The sequence below is a fragment of the Carica papaya genome, chromosome 2 (assembly GCF_054855325.1).
Source record: "Carica papaya isolate Zhongbai chromosome 2, ASM5485532v1, whole genome shotgun sequence".
NCBI classification, from domain to species: domain Eukaryota; kingdom Viridiplantae; phylum Streptophyta; class Magnoliopsida; order Brassicales; family Caricaceae; genus Carica; species Carica papaya.
This window is the reverse complement of record NC_142310.1, coordinates 21,563,155-21,581,810: the sequence shown is the minus strand read 5'-3', so window position 1 is coordinate 21,581,810 and position 18,656 is coordinate 21,563,155. Positions and strand designations below refer to the sequence as shown.

General features: G+C 34.2%; 1 protein-coding gene across 2 annotated transcripts; it reads right to left on the bottom strand.

Moving 5' to 3' along the window:
- Positions 1-2,376: 2,376 nt before the first annotated feature.
- Positions 2,377-3,840, bottom strand: LOC110824804 (GEM-like protein 5). 2 transcript variants are annotated; one of them, XM_022055316.2, is made up of 3 exons: positions 3,394-3,840; positions 2,909-3,183; positions 2,377-2,761 (listed from the first exon to the last, which is right to left on the bottom strand). In XM_022055316.2, the coding sequence occupies exons 1-3, from the start codon at positions 3,764-3,766 to the stop codon at positions 2,576-2,578; spliced, it is 834 nt and encodes a 277-aa protein (XP_021911008.1). In that variant the 5' UTR covers positions 3,767-3,840; the 3' UTR covers positions 2,377-2,575. The 2 variants fall into 2 exon arrangements, with proteins under 2 accessions (XP_021911008.1, XP_088069733.1); XM_088213607.1 differs by having other exon boundaries at positions 2,639-2,774.
- Positions 3,841-18,656: the final 14,816 nt, after the last annotated feature.

Here is an 18,656-nt window from a genome sequence, read left to right as displayed (position 1 = left end):
TACTAACCATCACTCATTCCTTATGCATGATGTTCTATTTCTAGACATTTTGATGCAGACTCTTGCTTTGACACGTTTGAAAATAAAAGTAATGAACATAAAATTATGGAAATTGGTTAAGTTCCAATCCCAACACCCCCTCACATAACCCCTGTACCCCTTCCATAATATTATAACTCCTCCTATGAGGACCCCTTCCTCGTTCCACTCAACGAGACATACTATCTAACCATACTCTCTCCAATGCTCCCATCAGACATTGAACATCCCTAGCACTCAACCTGGCTACCTGCAGCCACTGAATGACCACACCTCCGTAACCAACAATACCAGAATACGTATACACCGGTCATTAAATGACCACCCACACATACACTCCATTCCACCTGTATCAACGTACTAAAATCAGCAACCACAGCCCGGAAGGACCACACACACAACCCTTACACTACACCAGTATTGATGATATTCAGCTTCTACAGACCACACACACACACACCATACCACATCTCCAGCCCGGAGAAGCTACTCACACACCCAACCAGTCCACCATCCGTTTCAAGACCAGAAACAACGACCTGTGAAGGCCACACACACACACCCGACCTGTGAGGCCTTTCACCAATCCACCCCAAACATGTAAAACAAACCGGCCTGGGAAGGCCACACACACACACACGCTCACCTATATTGGCTTTCCAAAATATATAACATCAGTCTCATGCCAATATCGGCCATCCGTTGGCCACACACACACACAAGGCATATCACAACAGCCCTCCGTCTCATGGCCTGTGGAGGCCATCCCAAACAGCACACACAGCCTGTAAAGGCCACACATATACACAACACACCACACGATCACACACACTGACTTATAACCTCCAGCCTGTGAAGGCCACGCACACACCTATCTTCTCACTGATTTTGATCATACCCGAACATACACACCGACGGTCCCTGCGCTCTCATCACTCCCCTCCTACCACACTATCTAACTCTTCTTCTCAATTTCTATGACTTCATCCTAGCCTACCTGGTTCACACTCATTCCAGCTTCTCACCCGTTTCCATTCGATCGGTCCTCCCCTACTTTTCTTCCTAACCAATCCTACTCCCATCCGATACCATCCTGGTTTCTCCAGTCCAGTTCTGTGACCCACCCCCACCCGAGTCTCTCTTGATACTAGGACTCAATCGACATTTAAAATCAAAAAAGTAGGGATTGGGTCAAGTATTACCATAATAGAATTTGAAATTCTACATTTTCTTACCTCTCGCCTCTATTTTCTATCCCTCAACAACAGTTCACTCAAATCTTCATCTTCCTCGAACTCTCCCAACAATTTCACACCAGTTCGTCTCTTTCCCCTCCCTCTGTCTTCTCGGTCTTTCTCCTTCCTCTCCCTACGCCCCCGCGTCAGTGATGGTGCTTTGGTCGATCTACTTGTTGTTCACCCTCCCCCAGCTTCCGTCAATCTCATTGTTCCCTCCAGTATCTTTTTACTACTCTCTCTCACTCTTCTCTTTCTCCTTCTCTCTCTAAGCCGACACTCCCTCTCCTCTCTTTGTACTAAACTCCTCCCCTTTGTTGGGTTACCGGTGGCGAGAAGAAAAAGAAGGTCGTTCGTGCAAGGCTTGGGGTTGGGCTTACGAGTTTGGGTCCTTTGGATTGGGGGGAATGAAATATTGGAGCAGCAGGGTGTTACAATTATCATGTACATGTAAATAGTTTTTTTTGTTTTTAGAACATGATGATTAATCATTACACAAAACCGTTCTTTTGAATCAAGAGTAATAATGATGGTGGCAAATCATGCACCATATATTAATCATTGATTACATGTTGAGCCTTCTTATTCAAAACATGAGCAGTCATTATAATTTTTAGGAGTTCAACGAAATAAGAAAAAATAAGCTTTAAGTACATAAATGTCTTATAACAGTAAATCATTTTCTAAATTTGAGAGAGTAGAATAGAGATACTTATATTACAAGTTGTGAGTTGTTCCATTAATATATTCTGAAATCTCATCGTTTTAGTATTATCTAATCCGTAAATAAAATCTTAAAGTTCAACTAATTTAACAAGCAATCGAAATAATAGTCTTCTCATACCCCTCCAATCTCAATTGATTACACCAAACTCATTCATTACTCCTTTTCTATTGAAGCATCAATGTAATTTTCATCACACTCCTTGGCAAGACACTAATCACTTGGCTTTTTATATAAGTAATTTGTCTACATTTAACTAATCATAATTAACCTACCACGCGAAGGATTGATGTAAAGTACTTGCATTCATTCACATTCATCTAGATTTTGGTCCCGCATATTTCTTTATATACATAATTAAGTAAACATTAAATTAACTAAACAACAGTAGAGATGGTGATTACGAACTTGTACTCTTTCCATCTTTATATTTCATAACTTTTGCTTACGATTCTATTTTTTTGAAAAAATTAAATCTTTTTATAAAATAAAATAAAAAAAGTAAACAAAAAAATTGTAATAAAGATAATTAAGGGAGAAAATAGATACATGCATGAGAGCCTGAATTCTATGAAACTCAAACTCTAATAAGATCTGGTCTGCTGGTCAAAAGGTGTTGCAATGCTTTCTCAAAGTTAACAAAACCCATGAACCAGAAATGATGACTATCCACGGTAACTATTTGAACGTATTTCTCGTGTGGATTTTTATCTCCCATGGTCACTTGCTGAATCTTGTGTATTTTTCTCCACGGTACCACAACCTGTTTAACATCACTATACATCACCAATTACTTAATTTTTATATATATATATATATATATATATATATATATATACAGTAACTGAACTAATCTAACGTTGGTCCAAGAAAAACAACCTAGTTGACGAGGATGTTCTGTGTTACCTACCTTGTAATAACTCGATGTCTCCTGGCCTGATGAAGATGTAAACGAGAGAGGAAAATCACTACAGAAAGCCAGACGAGCAGTTGATACATAAAGTGTTCCAGCCACAGGTCCAGATGTTGTTGACAGATAACAAGCAAATCTCTTGATCAAATTTTCCCATGGGTCTGTCTCGAACATTTGCTTGAATAAAACCTCGAATCCACCCTCCGTTATCGCCTTTGCTTTCAGGTGAACCTTTCCCCATGCTGCTTCCAATACAGATGGCCCAGTTTTCACTGCCCAAATTTAATGGTTACTACGTCAATTTTTCTACAAAATATCGTGAATTCAAGTTGGTTATGTTTTTGTATATGTCCTTTTTAGAACTTATTTTTATTGGATTATGATTGTTATATATGTATTATCTAATTTATAAATGTATGTATTCTCTATTCAAAGAAAAAATTAAAAAAAAAAAGTGATCATATAGCGAAATAGTGAATTACAGTTGTTCCAGATGTTGCCGACGATTGTCTCAGCTTTCCTGCCCCAGCTACTGAACATATGAATCACAGGCTTTAACGGGTTATGGCTGCTTCGCTTTTCTAAGGGAGAGAAGACGATGTATGGCTGCTGGCCATAGATTTGGTGGTGGTCGGGGGAAGTCCACAAAGCCATCTGCCGGTTGTCTGGAAGATTGGTGGGAAGCTCTGGTGATTCAGTGGTGTGGGTGCTCCATTTCTTGGCTTGCCTATGGCTAGATGAAGATTGATGATCTTGTTCAGATTGATCATCATGTTCATGGGATTCTGCTTCCAATAACAAAGATTTTTTATGGGTTTCATGTGTTTTTGGAATACGATGATCAGTTGGCACCATGGATGTTCAATTAATTTGTTTTGCCAAGATGATTAAGTGGAAGGACAGTAAGAAAATATAGAAATTAAATTTATAAATTAAGAATATTCAAGAAATACAGAGGTTTCACATTCTTTGTTGACAATGATTTGATTAATCTGGTTGTTATTCAATGAATTTGAAAAGTAATCATAACTAGTTCATCGAGAAGGTCATTTCTTGATAATTTGTTAATTGAAAATAATTTGCAAAAGCAACTAAAAATTGAAAATAATATTTGTTTTGAAAAAAATCCTTCAAACCTACCCTAATTACTTTTATTTTAAATAATTAAATAATTGCAATGTAATTATTATGAGTTAAATAATAATTAAATCATTTTCTTATTTAATTTTAATAACTTTTATAATAATTTTGGACAATCATTCTCTCAATAAATAAAAAATAATAATCAATTAATTCTTTAATTTGCTCTTAACAACTTTTTTTATTTAAAGAATTAATTAAAATTGAAATTTATATATTTGAAACGTTGGTCACATATATTAGATGCTGGATTTCAAAGCTTTTTACTTGAAAAAAAAAATGTTTAATTTGTTTTTAAAATTCTTAAAACTATTTAATTCTTTTTTCTAAAATAAAACTTAAAGTTTTTTTACTTGATTAAGAAGGAGAAAAAATAGCAACAGGAAAACTAATTCTAAAATTTGGAGAAAGGAGATCTGAAAAAGTATATTACCTTCATTATTTTATACAATTAAATATTGTAAATCATTGAAAGATAGCCAATTAATTTGTTTATTTCATTTTTAAAAATATTATAATTACTTTTTTATATACATACATGTTCATATGCATATGCAAATATGTAAATCATTCAAAAGGGGTCAATTAATTCTTTAAAAACTAATGAGAATTGAACTTTAAATTTCTAAAACATTAATTATGAATAGCAAATGCTGGATTTAATTTTTTTTTTTTTAATTTGAAAAAATATAATATTTTATCCATTTAGATTCTTAAAACAATTTAATTCTTTTTTCCAAAGCAAAATTTAGAGAATATGATTAAAACATAATGACAGGGAAAACAATTCAAAAAATTAGAGAAAGGAGACTTGAAAAATATATTTAAAAATAATTTTAATAATTATTGTAATTATTTTATACAATTAATTCTTTAAATATATAAGTAAATAATTAAACAATTTTCAATTAATCCTTCTCATTTAAGTTTAATAATAGTCGTATTAATTTTTTTACAATTAATTTTTTGAATATGTATACAAATCATTCAAAAAGGATTATAATTCTTAAATTAGTTTTTAAAACTTCTTCTTTTGAAAAATGACTAAAATTTTCTATAATTTTTAAATATAAAAATAATAATTTTTAAGCAATCATGAATGATCATAAAAGAGGAAGTTGTTGAAACACCACCATAATCTATACTATAATTTTTTGTTAAATTTAATCGGATGCGCCACCCATTATGGACCCAACCCAATTTTAATTAATAACAATCAATTATTAGTTATTAATTATTAATTATTAATTAGTAATGATAACTGCTTAGTAGATACTACAATATATCATATAAGTTATTTAGTTATACCACTATTTGACAGAACATTCGAACATAAGTATAAAAAAAGAACAAAATATTTGAACATAAGTATAGAAAAAGAAGAAAATGTTCTCTCCCTCTCCCTCCCCCTTTCCCTCTCTATCTCTTGCTCTTTCAAGTTCCTCTTATGTGCTTCCTGTGAAAAAAAAAAAAAAAAGAATTTTTTATTGGTTTTTTTTTTCAAAAACTTGAGTTTTTAAAAGAAATATTGATGCAGTGAACATTTTTATATAATTCATTATTTGATTATGTGATTGTTTGTGTTATTATACATGTGATCTTAGGAAATTATATTTTTTTGTGCATTATATGTTAATTTCATGACTTCCTAATATTGATATCAAACTATTTTATTTAATTGCTTGTTGAATTTTGTTCCAATTTTTACTTTGTTGAATTTTTGTGTAAAATTTATTTTTTATTTTTTTGGCAAAATAATTTTATATTTTATTATTCAATAGGTGTATATTGATCTTAAATGAAAATAATAGCTTTTATTTGATGTATTATTTATAATTTTTGGATAAAAAAGAAGGAGTTATGCATTTTTTTAAGTTGATTTTGTTAAGAAAAAAAAGTGTTTCTTATGTCGTGCGTACTTTTCTTTAACACAACGTACAAACATTGAAGATGGGAATTTTTTTGTTTTTTTCTAAAAAATAACAAAAAAAATGGCAGAAACTTTTTGCTTAACAAATGTTTCGACGTCTAGACGCTTAACTTACACTATGTGCTTACCATTTGATCCACCAATCTGTTTGTATAAGACAATATATGAAATATTCTTATTTTATCGTTTTTACAATATAATAAAAATAAAATAAAATTAATTTTATGTGTTCAAGGATTTGAAATAAAGACTTAAAAATCTTTTAACTAAGATTTTATTAACCAGTCCATCATGATAATTTGATATTTGACAGCCAAACAATTTGACATATCTTGTTATATAAATTAATTATTAGTTAATGAATCTATTATACATGAATAAATTAATTATTAATTTATTATAATATTTATTTTGAATGTATTAATTATTAGTTAATTAATTTTGTTATATTTAAATAAATTCATTATTAATTGATTAATTTATTATAAGAACTACTTTATGTGAATGAATTATTAGTTAATTAATATACAAAGATAGTTCATTAATATATTTTTTGTAATACATAAATTAATTTAATTGTAATTTAAATTAATTTATAAATATACTTTTTTGAATTTTAATTTAATATAAAAATGAAAAAAAATAGGAGGGAGTGAAATTGAAAATAATTTTGAGGAAAAAGAGTGAAATTTTCAGGTTCTGATAGTATTTTTAAAAGAAAAATAAAAAACTGGGGGGTCAAAATACAATTTAAAAAATTTGTACCACGTAGGATGCCCAGTCAGCAGCCCCAACAACTCAGAACAAGCCGCGTGACAACGGACGCTGACGCGGTGCCATGTGGGAGACCACACAGGCGATCCGCGTGCCCGCAATCGGACGGCCCAGATCCGCTCCCCTGCACACGGACGACCCAGATGCGTGCACTCTTCAGACACAATAGGACGGTCAGATTTAAATACAATCAACAATTCAGATCTACTTCCTATTTAATCGCGATTGGACAGTCCATATCAAACATGATGGACAGCCTAGATTAAAAGGAGACGAGTATAAATAACCCTCTTCACACCAAATCCTAACCCTAGCTACCAGACACCCTCGCTGGAGAAAAAGACCCAGCTGCCGGGACGGAGAGCTGCCACCACCCGCCAAAAAAGATTAACTGAAGCAAAACACCAAACTGCAAAAGTGAGCCGGCAGAGCCACCACACCGAAGAGCCCCCTTGCTGGTGAGTTTCGATTTTTTATTTTTATTTTTATTTTTACCAACTGAGGCCCCTTACTGTGTTTTCTCGCAGGAATTGATGCAAAACCGGTCAAATTCAGCCAAAAAGTCGAAAATAGCCCACCCAAGGCGGACCGCTGCCGCTGGTGGCGGCGCTGTCTCTAGAGCACGACGGCTGGAATTCTGAAATTGGCCAAAAATGGATCCTGACATTGTTTTTGGGATATTTGTAGGTACTTGTAGCGCGTTTTAATCTCCGAAGAAAAATTCAGAGAATCCGCAGACCACCGGTAGGTGCAGTCAACAAGTTTTCCTTTTCGGACATTGATTGAGTAAGAATCTCTCATCGTATTCTTTGTTATGGAATTGAAGTTAAATTAACAATAATATGGTGTTTTGTATAATTTAAAAATATCCATAATTAATTACAGGTTACTAATGGAGGCAGAACCGAAAATTATCCACTGTTGTTTCTGTTGATTATTTTTACAGTTTAAATACATGATAATATCTTATTGATCAATTTTATAGCTTTGAATGCATGTATTGTTTATTTTATGGGTTTACAGTTGAATCAGAAAAAAAGAGGATTAAAGAAAAACAGAAAATTGCATGATTAAGTGAATAGATAAAACGGCAGCCTTATTGGATATCTTGAAAGATGGTGGACGGACCGGGTATATAAGGAACTCTACCGTGAATATTGCCTCATACTGAATGAGGTATCGAGGTTTGGTAATTTGGCACTCATACCGAACGGGGTATGAGGACGGTCCGTTTCACCCTCATACCAGAAGGAGTATTGAGGTTTTAGTGGTTTAGCGCTCATACTGGATGGGATATGGGGACGGCATGTTAATTTAAAATGTTAAAGAAAAAGGTTCATGTATTGTGAGGACATCCCTATGAACCCCTATGGATACCAGTAGACTGATAAATAATAGAATTATTGTTCAAATCGATTACATATGAAATCATGATCTGAGTTATGTTATTAGTGTCTCTATAAGTTATTTTGTAAATCTCACTACAATAAGTAGATGGCAAAAGATTTTTTTATGATAAATGAATTTGTTTAATTAAGAGCTCTATTAGTTGTTTTGATTTTTCTACCAATCTTTATTTCTGTATCGGTAAGTAGTGTGATATTCTTATTGGGCTAGTGTAACTCATCCCTTATTTAACCATTTCAGATTAAGAGGACCAAGATCAAGAGCCCGATTCACAAGAGGGTTGCGAATAGAATACCAGTTTTATTTATTTTCTGTTTATTTCCTTAATTTTTTTGTATTTCCTTCAAAATGGTAATTTCCGTAGCACTATTTAGTATTTTAAGTTATTGTGTAAGGAATGTAAACTCTAACTAATTATTTCGCTTCCGCACTTAATTTATAATTTATTTCCTTTGGAATTCCGGAACCGTTATATTTTTTACTTTCTCTATGCGTTACAGAAAATCAATGATAATAATGATAAAAAATCATGTAATAATTAGGACTCCTCAATAGAGAGAGAGATAATCGTATGATACAAGACTTAAAAAATACATATATGAAAGAGATGGAAAGACAAACTAAAATTGAATTTTTAGTAAAACATATTATTAAAATTAATGTAAAGATTTAAAAAATTGTATAGAAATGAGGTTTTTTTTTAAATGAAGAAAAATATGATGCTTCTAAGGAAAACTTACATATCTCTAGTCATCGAGGCTTGCTTGAGCTTTGTTGGAACAAAGAAGAAGGATATAAACCCACAATTAACAAATTTATCGAGAAATATGTTAATTGGGGTGCTAAAAAGATAACTAGTGGTTTAATAGGGGTGTCCACATGAAAAGAACATCATAAAATTATTGTTATCCCTTTACTTAAAACAAGCACAAATTTTCTTAAGTATGACTTTAAAATAAGCTTAAAAAATCTTTTCTTATATATATTATTAGAATAAAATAACTATTTTATGTTGTTATTTTTTTTTTCTTTTTATGAATTGTTTATAAATTATTTACTTTATTCTTGTTAATAAAATGTTGTTCATGTTTTTCATATTTATTTATGTGTGTGTGTATATATATATATATATGATAGCATGGTATGAATTTTTTATTTGGCATGTATGAATTTTCATAAAACTAAAAGGTTTTAGTAACCTAAAATAGTACCTCACATGATTAATTATACTAATAATAATCAAATATTAGAATTTTAGATGATGATTGGAAACATAATATCTTTTGATTTTATCTTTGATATGAGATTATTGTTAGAATAATTAATACAGGTTAAGGATATATATATATATATATGTTGTTAGGCAGTGATTAATGTGCATAATATCTATATGTATAGAGAAATAGCATTTGAATCAAAAATATTGTTGTCGAACTCAACAAATGAGAAAAATTGAATGGTGACAATGATGAGATATGGAGTATAAAAATCCAATATGTGCTTGAAGAACAAAAGACTAAGCTTTGAATGAACCCAAAGAAAAGAACATGCCCCAGCATCAGAGGGACCATACAACTTTTGAGACTTTGAAGAAAAAGAACTTTCTCTCTCACATTATGTTGCTCAACAGTATGGAAAGTGACGTCATGAAAGAGTTCAAGAAATATGACACAACTAAGTACATGTGGTCTGCATTAGCTCAAAGATTTGGTGATACATCCTTGATCAAACTTTGGTCACTTACTATCAAGTTTGACACTTATAAGAAACACCTTAATCATATAATGAAAAAACATCTAAGGGAATTGTCAAACATGATAAGTGAGCTGAAAGATGTTGGTCATGCTTTTACTAATGAACAATAAGTCCAAACTGTGATTCATTCCTTACCCCAAAGTTGGAAACATTTGAAGATCCATCTAACTCATAATGAAGGCATTAGATCTTTTGAAGATGTCATGAGACACTTAGAGCTAGAAGATGATTGAATTGAGGTCAATAAGTCAAGTATTAATGTGTACATGACTGGTTTTAGCTCAAAAGGTGTTGGGGGACATAAGCACAAGTTCCATGGTGGATCCCAACAAAAGAAAAAAGGGGGTTCCAAAGCCAACAAGAAAAGAAAGTTCCACTAACAAGGAAAAGGAAAACGTGCTTTCAAGAAGAAAAATATAACAAAGGTGAAATGCTATAATTGTGGTAATAAGAGACATTTTGCTCGTGATTGTAGTGAACCGAAAAAGATAATTTACATGTTTGTACATGTGAGTGCAATTTTTGTTTCTAGTTATATCTTTCTAATTGAATATCATCTTTTATGGACTATAGACTTAGCAGCCACAGAACATGTAGGAAAGGAATGTCTTCGTGGAATTCGATGCATTCTGCATAGAGCATGATGGATATATGTAGGAAATAATTCAAAAGTGGAGGTTAAGGGTATTGGTACATGCAAGTTGGTGATGCGTGAAGGTCAAACTCTATTCTTACATGATATGTTGTTTGCTCCAGAAATTCACTGGAATTTAATTTATGTATTGGTTCTACTTAAATTTGGTTTTAGTTTGAATTTTAAACTAAGTGGTGTAAGCTTGTATTTAGGAACAAGTCATTATGGACATGGTTTATTTCCATATGATTTTATTATTTTAGATATTGACTATAGTTCTTATAATGTTAGTTTTTTCATATTTACATCTTCTAATAATGTTGGAATTAATGTGAATGCTTGGCATGCTAGACTTGACCACATTGGTTAACAACGAATGAATAAATTAGCTAAAGAGAGCTTATTAGAAAATATATAAAAAGTATAATTATCTACTTGTGAGTATTGCCTAGCTGAAAAAATAGTAAGAAAATCATTTGAAAAAGCAGTAAGAACAAATACTTCATTGCAATTAATTCACTCTGAGATATGTGATTCAATGAATGTAAGGGCAAGCAATGATGTTATTAATTTTATCATATTTATAGATGATTAGATTTAATTTAGTTATGTCTATTTGATATCTCACAAATCTGAAACTTTAAGTATTTGATTTTTTCCGACATGTGAGCTTAATGTGGGTCTTTGTATGCATATTAGGCTATCAATTTAATGGGTCCATTTAAAAGTGATCAAATACGGTTAAAAAGTATTGGGCCTTAATGTATTGGGCTTAAGTATGGTTTGAATGTGCAGATACTATTTTTATAATATTCTCATTTTATAATGGACGAAATGCGGATTGTAAAAGTTTGTCAATATAAAAGACAATTATGATCCTCGAAGCACAAGGTCACCATTTTATTTTATTTTTTGAAATCTCATTACTAGAGAAAACTAGTTTTTAAAGCATCATGTTGATTTGGAAGATTCTACCACTGAATGTGAATAATTCTTTTGTGATGGATCCAAGTACAATTCCACTTACATTTATCATTGATTCAGTACGAGATTGTGTGCTTAGATTTACAAATCTATTTATTTCAAAAGCATTTTTTATTTTAAAATTTGATATCAGAGCATTTTTCGTATTGAATTTTTGATATTCAAGTTTTTTTTGTGATTTTGGATTTTAAAAAATATATATGTATATATATATATATAAGGATTAGAAATATATATATTTTTAAATAAAAAATATATATGTATGGATTTAAAAAAAATTAAAGCAAAATATATATATATATATATATATGAGTTTAGGATATATATACATATACATATGCAGCAAAGAAAACAGAAAAAAAAAAAAAAAAGAAGGAAAGTTGTGGCCGACTACTGCTGCATGAACCTGACGGTCACGTGACCGTTCAACAGTCGTTTCAACTGCCGAATCTCGTGCATAACGGTTGGTTTTTTCAGTTGTTATTATATCACCTTAAATGCCCCTTCGAGTGTGAGGAAAAAAAGAAAAAAAAATTTCAAGTTATAGATTTATGGGTTTTAGGCCCAAATGAGCTGAGTTTTTTCAAGTCAAGTTTTTTTTTTTTTAATTTAAGTTATGTGGGCTTAGTCTACAAGAATGAAAGAAAATGAAAAAAAAGAATGAAAGGGAAAAAAAGGGAAAGGTCCATTCGTGTGGGCCAAAGCCAAGAAGGGTTTGGGCTAGGTCAACCCAACCCGATCCAGGACCCGGCTGGATGTTGACCCGACCTAGTCAACAATTGATCGATCAACGGTCAACGATTGACGATTGACCCTTTGATTAAAAAAAATCTTAATGTATTTTTTGTCATTTTGCGGTTGATTTTTTTTCCTAATTCAGTTTAAATTTAGTTTTAATTTTGAATTTTAATATTGGTATTTGCATTTACATATTAAAATAAATTGATTGACACAACATATCACTAAAGTGACATCTTTTGTGTATAATTTATTTATTTTATAATGTAAACAGTTGCATGAGTGTAATTTATATTAATGTTAATCGGCACAAAAGAATATTAATATGTAATATTATTGCATTCTATTTTTGTGGTAATAAATATATAACAGTTATTCAGTATAATATGTAAACTTTTAAATCAGGCCCAAAGAAAGTTTATTGTTTGATGTGTTTTTACTATTTATATTTAATTACTGTTTTAGGGTACCACTTACAAGTTACTATTTTGTGCAAAGGTAGAGTGTTAATTGAGTGTTCGGGTATTTTGAGATGAGAATATACTTCTATTTAAAATTCATTATTAATTTTTTTATTTGCAATTTTATATGAATATTATTTAATTTGTTTTTTGTATGTTCTTTGTTCAGTTTCTTTTTCTACTGAAGTATCATCGCGAATGTTAATTTTATCTCAATGTTGAACGACACAAACTTCAAGTAATTGAAGAATAGTGTTCGACTTGTGCTTAGAGTTATGGATCTAGATTGGGCTTTACAGGTTAATCAATCTGATCTGATTACTCTTGACAGCACCCCTAAGGAAAAGAAAGAGTTTGAAATATGAGATCGAACAAACCGTATTAGTATGTTGGTTATGGAACATGCTATTCTAGATATTTTTTAGGGCACTATGTCCGATGAGATTACAATAACTAGAGATTTTCTTCATTCTCTATAACGTTTCACTAGAAGTGATAAGGGCAAAGCATGTACACTTCTGTCGACTCTTATTTCCATGAGGTATAAAGAAAATAGAAACATCAGAGAGAACATAATGGAGATGTCACATGTGCATGCAAAGCTCAAGACATTTGGAGTGGAATTGTTAGAAGAAGTACTTATGTACTTTGTTTTGGTTTCTCTTCCACCACTGTTCAATTATTGCAAGGTGGCATACAATTGTCAAAATGAATTCTGAAATCTGAATGAGCTCATTTCACACTGTGTTCAAGAGAAAGAAAGGCTTAAGTATGAGAGAACAGAGAGTGTTTATTTCGCAATGATCTCAAAAGATAAGAAGAACAAAAATAAAAGAAAACATGTAAATCTGTTGCGGTTCTAGTATAATAGAAGAAGTAACAGAAGGTTCATACCGAAAATGTTTGTTTCTTCTATAAAACTCTAGGACATCAGAAGAAGCAATGCGCTAACTATCATATGTGGCACGCAAAGAAATGTATGTTTCTTAATTTTGTTTATTCTGAGGTTAATTTAACTTCTATGCCTACACACATCTGGTGGATAGAATCTAATTTCATAACTCACATCAGTGTGTCTATACAGGATTACCTTCATTACTGCAAGTCAAGTGATAGCGCTAGATTCATTTATGTGAGCAATGAAAAACTAGTCGAGGTAGAAGCAATTGGCAAATTTAGATTGCTATTAAGAACTGGATTTTATTTGAATTTAGAAGAGACTTTTATTATATTATCATTTGGACGGAATGTGATTTCTGTTTCTATCTTGGACAAATTTGGTTATTTATGTTCATTTAGAAATGAAAATTTTAGTGTTTTTCTTAATTTAAATCTAGTTGGTTCTGGTTCTTTATCAACACATGATAATAATTATTTATTTGGTACAATTATTTCTTATAATGAATCCTTACATGTTGATACAAGAGGTATAAAGAGAAAATTAACCAAGAAGAATTCCGTTTCATTATGGCACAAGAGATTAACCCACATCTTCTAAAAGAGAATTGAGAGACTTGTATTAGATGGAATTCTAAATCTCCTTAATTGTACAGATTTTGACAAATATGTCTATTGTATATAGGAGAAATAGACAAATATTAAGAGATTTAGTGTTAATAGGGCTATAGACGTATTAGAGCTCATTCATACAGATATTTGTGGACCGTTCTATACGGCTTCTTGAAAACGTCAACAATATTTAATAACGTTCATAAATGATTATTTCAAATATGGTTGTCTATATCTCATTCATGAGAAGTCTCAGTCTCTGAATGTATTCAAGAGTTTTAAAACAAAAGTTGAGAACCAACTCAACGAAAGGATTAAGGCCGTTAAATCTTACCATGGTGGTGAATACTATGATAGATCTGACGAATTAGGTGAACAGCGTTCAGGACCGTTTGCTCGATTCCTAGAAAAATGCGATATTGTCCCACAATACACCATGCTCGATTCTCTTAGCATGAATGGTGATGTTGAAAATGAAACAGAACACTTAAGGATATGGTGATGAGTATGATTAGTTATTCTACCTTACCTGAATCATTATGGGAAAAAATATTAAAGACTACAATATATTTACTCAACAAAGTTCTAACTAAAGTAACTACAAAGACCCCTTATGAGCTTTGGATGGGCAAGAAACCTAATTTGAGACATTTGCACATTTAGAGATGTCCAGCTGAAGCTATACCTTATAGGCCACAGGAAAAAAAACTAAACTCTAGAACTATTAATTGTTATTTTGTTAGTTATTCTGAACAATTTAGGGGTTACAAGTTTTATGATCCCACTACTAAGATAATTTTTGAGATAGAAAATACACAATTCTTTGAGGATGTTGAGTTTGCGAGGGAAGAAATAGTTCGAGACCTTATTTTTGAAGAGGAATGGGTCGACATTCCTATTCTCTCAGTTGTTTTTGACAATGATCAAGATCAGGTTTTTATACCTAGCATGGTTCAAGAAGCAAATTCATATCAAGACAATATCATAATATCTATCGTTCTTATTTAAAAAATTGTTCCTAAAGCACAAACTTCATATTCTCAAGAACTTATGCCATTAGAGAAATCCACTAGAGAGAGGAGAAGTGTTATTCTAGATGATTATATTGTATATCTCCAAAAATATGAGTTTGATATTGGTACAGTAGAAGATGATCCTATTAGCTTCCGTCAAGTCATGAAAAGTTATAACTCTCAAAAGTGGATTGATAACATGAATGAAGAAATAAAGTCCATGAAGGACAACGACGTTTGGGATCTTATCTAATTGCCTAAAGATGTGAAACCTAATGGTTGCAAATGGATATATAAGACCAATAGGGATTCAAAAGATAATGTGAAGAGGTACAAGGTCCGTCTTGTCGCTAAGAGCTTTACACAGAAAGAATACATCGATTATAAAGAGACTTTCTCTCTCGTTTCATCGAAAGACTCTTTCAGGACGAGAATGGCTTTAGTGGTACTGTAACAGCCCCGGTAATTCAAAATGGAAATTATATTATAAATATTAAATGCGGAAGCGAAGACAAAATTTGATTAACATCCCTTACACTAAAACCAAAAACGTGCTCACAAAAGATTAAACTACCTAAAGGGGAAAACTTGAAAGTAAAAACTACGAATGTGACTATAGAGTCCTTAGGCGTCCCCTTCGTCGTCCTCCTGCGGAACCGGCTCGGGAACGATGTCCTCTTGATCTGAAATGATTAAATAAGGAATGAGCTACACTAGCCCAGTAAAGACATCACGATATCTCACCGTCACGGAAGTAAAGGTGGGTAGAAAACACAAAAAGACCAATGGAGCATAATTTACAACAAATCCTTTTATCGAAAATAAAACCTTTACCATTTACTTACCTCGGTGAAATTCATAAAACGATATACGAAAGCAATAACATCATCATCATCATGAAAACATATATATGAACTGTATAACATAATACCTATCACACTTTTCGTAATTCAATCGTTACACAACATATTTTCCTAATTCACCAGCCCACTAGTATCCATGGGGATCCATAGGGGTCCCGCTACCCGTTAATCCTTAACACTTGAAATCATATTCCAGGGCCGTCCCCATACCCCGTCCGGTATGGGCGCCAAAACACATAAGATCTCCATACCCCGTCCGGTATGGGAGACCACAATCCCGGTAGGGTTCCCTACGGACCCGGTCCGTCCACCATCTCCCAGGATATCTAGTCAGGCTGAACACATTATACAATTTCCATTCACATAATCTTTCATTCTCCTTTTTCCCTCAGTTAGCATTATCAATCACATACAAACACGCAAAACGATAATTTATGCCAAACAGACAACATACAGCATCAATATCCCGGTCATTCAATCCATAATCAATAAAACAGTAAAATATGCACACGAAACTATAAAATGAAAACATTGAACCTCATGCTGCATTTAAAATTGTAAAACAGGCCAAATAACAGTTAACCGACAAACACACTAGACTCGGGCTCCATTAGCGACCTTAAGCAATTTCACACATTCGTTGATTCACGAAATACCGTTTTATCATTTATTGAACTTTAATACCGTGATAGGAAATAAGGTGAGGGGTCCTTACTCGTTTCGGGGTCCGAACACGGCTTCACAGTGCGCTTGCAGGCTGTCCCTAATTTTCCCTGACTTTTCCTCGGGGAACTGAAACGCACTACTGGTACCTGCACGTGTTCCAAAAAAAATCCAAATTAGGCCCAGGGCCTCTTTCGGCCCAAATCGCAACTCCGGCACGGCGGCTCCGCCGTGCTCCGGCGACGGCGCCGCCGCTGGCGGCGGCGAGTTACCTCGGGTTGGCTGTTTTCGGCCGTTTTCGGCCACACTCTCATCGGTCCCTGTGAGAAAACAACCCTAGGGCCCTCGGGGGGCCAAAAAATCACGGAAAAACGGAGCTTACCGGCGGCGGCGCTCTCGGGTGCGGCGGCTCTCCGGCGAGGTTCGTGTTTTGGTGATTCGGGTCCGGTCAACCTGTAGTGAAAAGAATGGTGATCACGGTGATATAAAAATTGCATCAAACGGAGGCCGGGAAGGGCCTCATCGGAGGCAAAAACTGAGAAGGGGCGCGGCGGTGCCGCTGGGCTTCGACCGTGTATTCCGGCCGTTTGGCTGGGATTTTGGCTCCGATTTGGCCACAGGAGGAATCAGCATGGAAAAACGAGTCGGGGGTACGAAATTTACCTCGATCGGCGGTCGGAAGTTCCTCCGATGCGGCGGCGGGTGGCGACGGCCGGCTTCTGGTTCGTCTTCTCCGGCGAGCGGCAGACGGCTAGGGTTTGTGGTCTGGTGTGGGGGTTCTATTTATAACCCCTTGCCCTTTGATCTCAGCCGTCCATTTTGTTTTAATCTGGACCGTCCGTTTTTGATTAAATCTGGGCCGTCCGATCGCGCCCACGCGGATCGCCAACGTGGCCCTTTTTGGAACGACGTGGTATTGCCACGTGGCAGGTCCTGGTTGGCCGGGACTGCTGACCGGGCCTGCTGACGTGGCTGCTGACGTGGCTTTTTTTTTTTTTTTCCTCCTTTCCGGGTGCTACAACTCTCCCCCCCATAAAGAAATTTGGTCCCCAAATTTGCCTCATTACTCTTGATCAAACAGATGAGGATATTTGGCCCTAAATTCTGATTCCAGTTCCCAAGTCGCCTCCCTGGGCGTGTGGTTCTGCCACATGACTTTTACAAATGATATTTCCCGGTTGCGGAGTATCCTGCTTTCTCGGTCCGTGATACTGACCGGTACTTCTTCATAAGACAAGTCCTCCCGGAGTGGAAGCGGTTCGTGAGCCAAGACATGAGAAGGGTCCGGATTGTACTTACGTAGCATAGATACATGAAACACATTATGAACCCGGGAGAGCTCAGGAGGCAGTGCAAGTCTGTAGGCAGTGGTACCAATCTTGTCTAAGATTTCAAAGGGTCCAATATATCTGAGGTTTAATTTTTCCCTCCTGCCGAACCTACTAATTCCCTTGAAGGGGGTGACTTTAAGAAACACCCGGTCGCCTTTCTCAAAGGCCAGGTCTCTTCTTCGGGTATCGGCATAACTCTTCTGCCTACTCTGAGCTGTCTGGATGTTCTTCTTGATCTTAACTATCTTGGACGTGGTCTCTTCTACCAAATCCGGGCCAAACAATCTTCTATCGCCCACTTCTTCCCAACAGATCGGCGACCTACACGGACGCCCGTATAGCGCCTCATATGGGGCCATGCCGATGCTTGCTTGGTAACTGTTGTTGTAGGCAAACTCTATCAGGGGTAGGTGGTCGTCCCAATGGCCCCCGGAGTCAAGGACACAAGCTCGGAGCATATCCTCCAGCGTACGAATTGTCCTCTCTGATTGTCCATCGGTTTGGGGGTGGAAAGCAGTACTAAGAGACAGCTTTGTTCCCATA

Excerpts from the sequence above, each read along its gene's own strand:
- LOC110824804 (XM_022055316.2), bottom strand. The coding sequence starts at position 3,766 with ATGGTGCCAACTGATCATCGTATTCCAAAAACACATGAAACCCATAAA. Across the intron at positions 3,184-3,393 it reads CGGCAACATCTGGAACAACT|TGAAAACTGGGCCATCTGTA; the intron begins GTAATTCACTAT and ends AAATTTGGGCAG. Across the intron at positions 2,762-2,908 it reads AGACATCGAGTTATTACAAG|GTTGTGGTACCGTGGAGAAA; the intron begins GTAGGTAACACA and ends GATGTTAAACAG.